At 36.3% G+C, this 3,444-nt stretch overlaps 1 protein-coding gene across 1 annotated transcript; it reads left to right on the top strand.

The window, feature by feature from the left end:
* Window positions 1-955, top strand: LOC135139001 (uncharacterized). The gene is made up of 4 exons (XM_064069063.1): window positions 1-88; window positions 140-383; window positions 441-574; window positions 621-955. The coding sequence occupies exons 1-4, from the start codon at window positions 22-24 to the stop codon at window positions 923-925; spliced, it is 750 nt and encodes a 249-aa protein (XP_063925133.1). The 5' UTR covers window positions 1-21; the 3' UTR covers window positions 926-955.
* The last annotated feature ends 2,489 nt before the right edge of the window (window positions 956-3,444 follow it).

Genomic DNA, 3,444 nt, shown 5'->3' with positions numbered 1-3,444 from the left:
GTAACCACCCAAGAAAGCAAAATGAAAACCAACCTAGCAATTTTTTTCGTTCTGACGCTAATCAAAGACCACCAATTTTTGAAATTACGTAAGTTGTACGAACTGCTATTTCTCCTAATCCAACTAAATACATTTTCAGCTTCCGGTTTCCAAAAATGCGACATACGAAAACCCGATTGCGACCGGTGTTTATCCAAAGCTATTCAGGGTGCCATCGAACAATTAAAGCAACCAATTAACGACTATGGTTTGCCCCAAATGGAACCGTTTATAGCGCCTAAATCTGTGGGTTGCGAACTCGGAAACGAAGCTGACGGCATACGACAAAAATATTACAATTATAAAATTTCGGGTTTGACTAAAATCGTAAAAACTGATGCAAAGTAAGTTTCTGTGTCCATTTTTTTTGTTTTAAGAAAGTGTGAAACGAACACTTACAGATTAGACTATAGCCGACGTACTTTAACATTAACCCTCCTTTATGATAATGTCACTTTTGACTTTGATTACCAGATGGTTGGGAGGATAATTGTGTTGTATATTAATACCACAACCACAGCGACTTCTACGATGAGTAAGTAACACTTCAAACCATATAAAATCTACTAAATTTGTTTCAGTTAAACCCACATTTAAATTAAAATTCACTTTGGAGGAATACGAGAAAGACAACGAAAAGTATTTGAAAGTCGAAGACACTGTATTAAGGATGGACGCAAAATCGGGAACGGTACTCTTCAGAAACTTGTTCAAAAATCAGCGGCTTAATGAAGATATAAATATCGCGATTGAAGAAAGCTGGGAAGAAAATTTGGAGTACTGGCAACGAAAATTCCCGAAAATATTTTCGGATCCGTTTGAAAACATATTTAACAATCTGTTGGAACGAGTGCCAGTCAGAGAATTAGTGGATGGTTTAGAGTAAACTTGTCTGTTCTTTTTTCTTTTTTTTTTGTGGGGGTTTATTTCCACGAAAATTAATAAAAACATAAAATAATCATAATAAAAATAATTATTTGTGGAGATGGTGCACATACAAAAACACTGAAACCTATTCCGAGAACGTTTTGCTAGTGTATTTTCCGATTTGGCAAAAACAAAAAAATCATCCACTCTATGGTCGCAATATTCGATGATAAAGGCGAGTTTAAATATAAAAAAAGGCATAGATATAGAAAAATTTTCAATACTAAGAGCGTTTTTGAAGAAACAAGCGGAAGATTACAAGTCAAAGAAATCAAGAGTTTTAACAAATGACCAAATAGAAGATTTTTTAAGCCATGCTCCAAATGAAAAATATTTATTTACGAAAGTAAATTTACAACTTAAATTAATGAAATGATTGCACTATATAAAATGTCCTTTAGGTTGTTGTATCTTCGGAATGAGTGGCGCATGCCGTTGTCAGGAATATACACAGTATTGAAAATGTTAAATCAGGTTTACTTGTAACGATTCCTCATACGAAAAGTAAAAAGCCAAGATTATTTACCGTTATGGGAGAAGAATATTTTAATATTTACCAGAAATATATAGCTCTTTGAGCACAAAATTTTCATGATAGTCGATTTTTCATTAAATACCTAAATGGAAAGTGTCAACGACAAGTAGTTGGGATTCACAAGATTATCGATGTTCCACGAGAAGTAGCTATATTTTTAAAATTGGAAAATCTCAATGAATATAGCGGACATTGCTTACGTCGCACGTCTGCCACTCTCCTTGTAGATGCTAGAGGTGACATTATATCCCGCAAGGCACACGGAGTGTGGAAATCGAATAGTATAGCGGAGGGAGTGAGACACAAAAAAGGAGTGGAGTGATTCTCCAAAAACCACCGAAACTCCATAATCCTCAAATCCTCAAAACACCAAAATCCTCAAATCCTCAGAACACCATAATCTTCAAATCCTCAAAACACTATAATTCTCAAATACTCAAAACACCATAATCCTCAGATCCTTAGAACTCGATAATTCTCAAATTCTCAGAACAGCGAAATACTCATATCCTCAGAACAACATAATTCTCAAATCCTCAAAACATCATAATCCTAAAGTCCTTAGAACAGCATAATCTTCAACCTCTTCCTTTTCGTCACTTTCGTCCTGTTCCTCATTTCGTTCTTTTCCTCCTTCTCGTCTCTATCGTCCTTTTTGTTCTTTTTATTTTTTTGTCCTTTTTATTCTTTTTATCCTTTCTATCTTTTCTGTCTTGTCTATCCTTTCTATCATTTCCAACCTTTCTCTCATTACTGTTCTTTCTGTCCTCGGTGCTGTTCATCCTTTTCTTCCTTTTCGTTCTGTTCCTCCTTTTTGTCCTTTTCGTCCTTTTCGTCCTTTTTCGTCCTTTGTCTCCTTTTGGTCTTTTTTCGTCCTTTTCGTCCTATTTCGTGCTTTTCGTCATTCTGGTCTTTTTTCGTCCTTTCCGTCCTTTTTCGTCGCTATAATCATATTTCGTCCTTTTCGTCCTTTTACATCCTTTTTCGTCCTTATTATCCTTTTTGTCCTAAGCGTACTTTTTCGTCCATTTCGTTCTTATTATCCTTTATCGTCCTATTCGTTCTTTTTCTTCCTTGTCATCCTTTTTCGTCCTTTTCGTCCTTTTTCGTTCTTATTATCCTTTTTCGTTCTATTCGTCCTTTTCCTTCCTTATCGTGATTTTTCGTCCTTTTTCGTCCTTTTTCGTCCTTAATATCCTTTTTCGTCCTCTTCGTCCTTTTTCGTCCTCTTCGTCCTTATTATCCTTTGTCGTCCTTTTTCGTCCTTTTCGTCCTTTTTGCTCCTTTTTCGTCCTTTTCCTCCTTCTTCAGCCTTTTCGTCCTTTTTCATCCTTATTATTCTTTTTCGTCCGTTTTGTCTTTTTTCGTCCTTGTTCGTCCTTTTTCGTCCTTTTCGTCCCTTTTTTGTTCTTTTCGGCCTTTTTCGTCCTTATTATCCTTTTTCGTCCTTATGGTCCTTTTCCGTCCTTACAATCCTTTTTCGTCTTTTTCGTAATTTTTCGTCCTTTTCGTCCTTTTCATCCTTTTTTGTACTTCTCGACATTTTTCGTCCTTTTCGTCCTTTTTCGTCCTTTTTCGTTCTTTTGTCATCCTTTTTCGTCCTTCTTGTCCTTTTTCGTCTTCTTTCGTCCTTCTCGTCCTATTTCATCCTGTTTCGTCCATTTCTGTCCTTTTCGTCCTATTCGTCCTCTTTCGTCCTATTCGTCCTCTTTCGTCCTCTTTCGTCCTTTTTCGTCCTTATTATCCTTTTTCGTCCTTTTTCGTCCTCTTCGTCCTTTTTCGTCCTTATTATCCTTTTTCGTCCTCTTCGTCCTTTTTCGTCCTTATTACCCTCCGTCGTCCTTTTTCGTCCTTTTCGTCCTTTTTGCTCCTTTTTCGTCGTTTTCCTCCTTCGGCCTTTTCGTCCTTTTTCATCCTTATTATTCTTTTTCGTCATTTTCGTC

Source organism: Zophobas morio, unplaced genomic scaffold (assembly GCF_036711695.1).
Source record: "Zophobas morio isolate AGI-343-1 ecotype UQ-CSIRO unplaced genomic scaffold, CSIRO_AGI_Zmor_V1 ptg000030l, whole genome shotgun sequence".
In the NCBI taxonomy this organism is placed as follows: Eukaryota; Metazoa; Arthropoda; class Insecta; order Coleoptera; family Tenebrionidae; genus Zophobas; species Zophobas morio.
The sequence above is the reverse complement of the archived record's forward strand: the minus strand, read 5'-3'. Positions and strand labels throughout refer to the sequence as shown.

Coding starts and splice junctions, on each gene's coding strand:
- LOC135139001 (XM_064069063.1), top strand. CDS start 22: ATGAAAACCAACCTAGCAATTTTTTTCGTTCTGACGCTAATCAAAGAC. Junction 89..139: donor CCACCAATTTTTGAAATTAC/GTAAGTTGTACG, acceptor ATACATTTTCAG/CTTCCGGTTTCCAAAAATGC. Junction 384..440: donor ATCGTAAAAACTGATGCAAA/GTAAGTTTCTGT, acceptor GAACACTTACAG/ATTAGACTATAGCCGACGTA.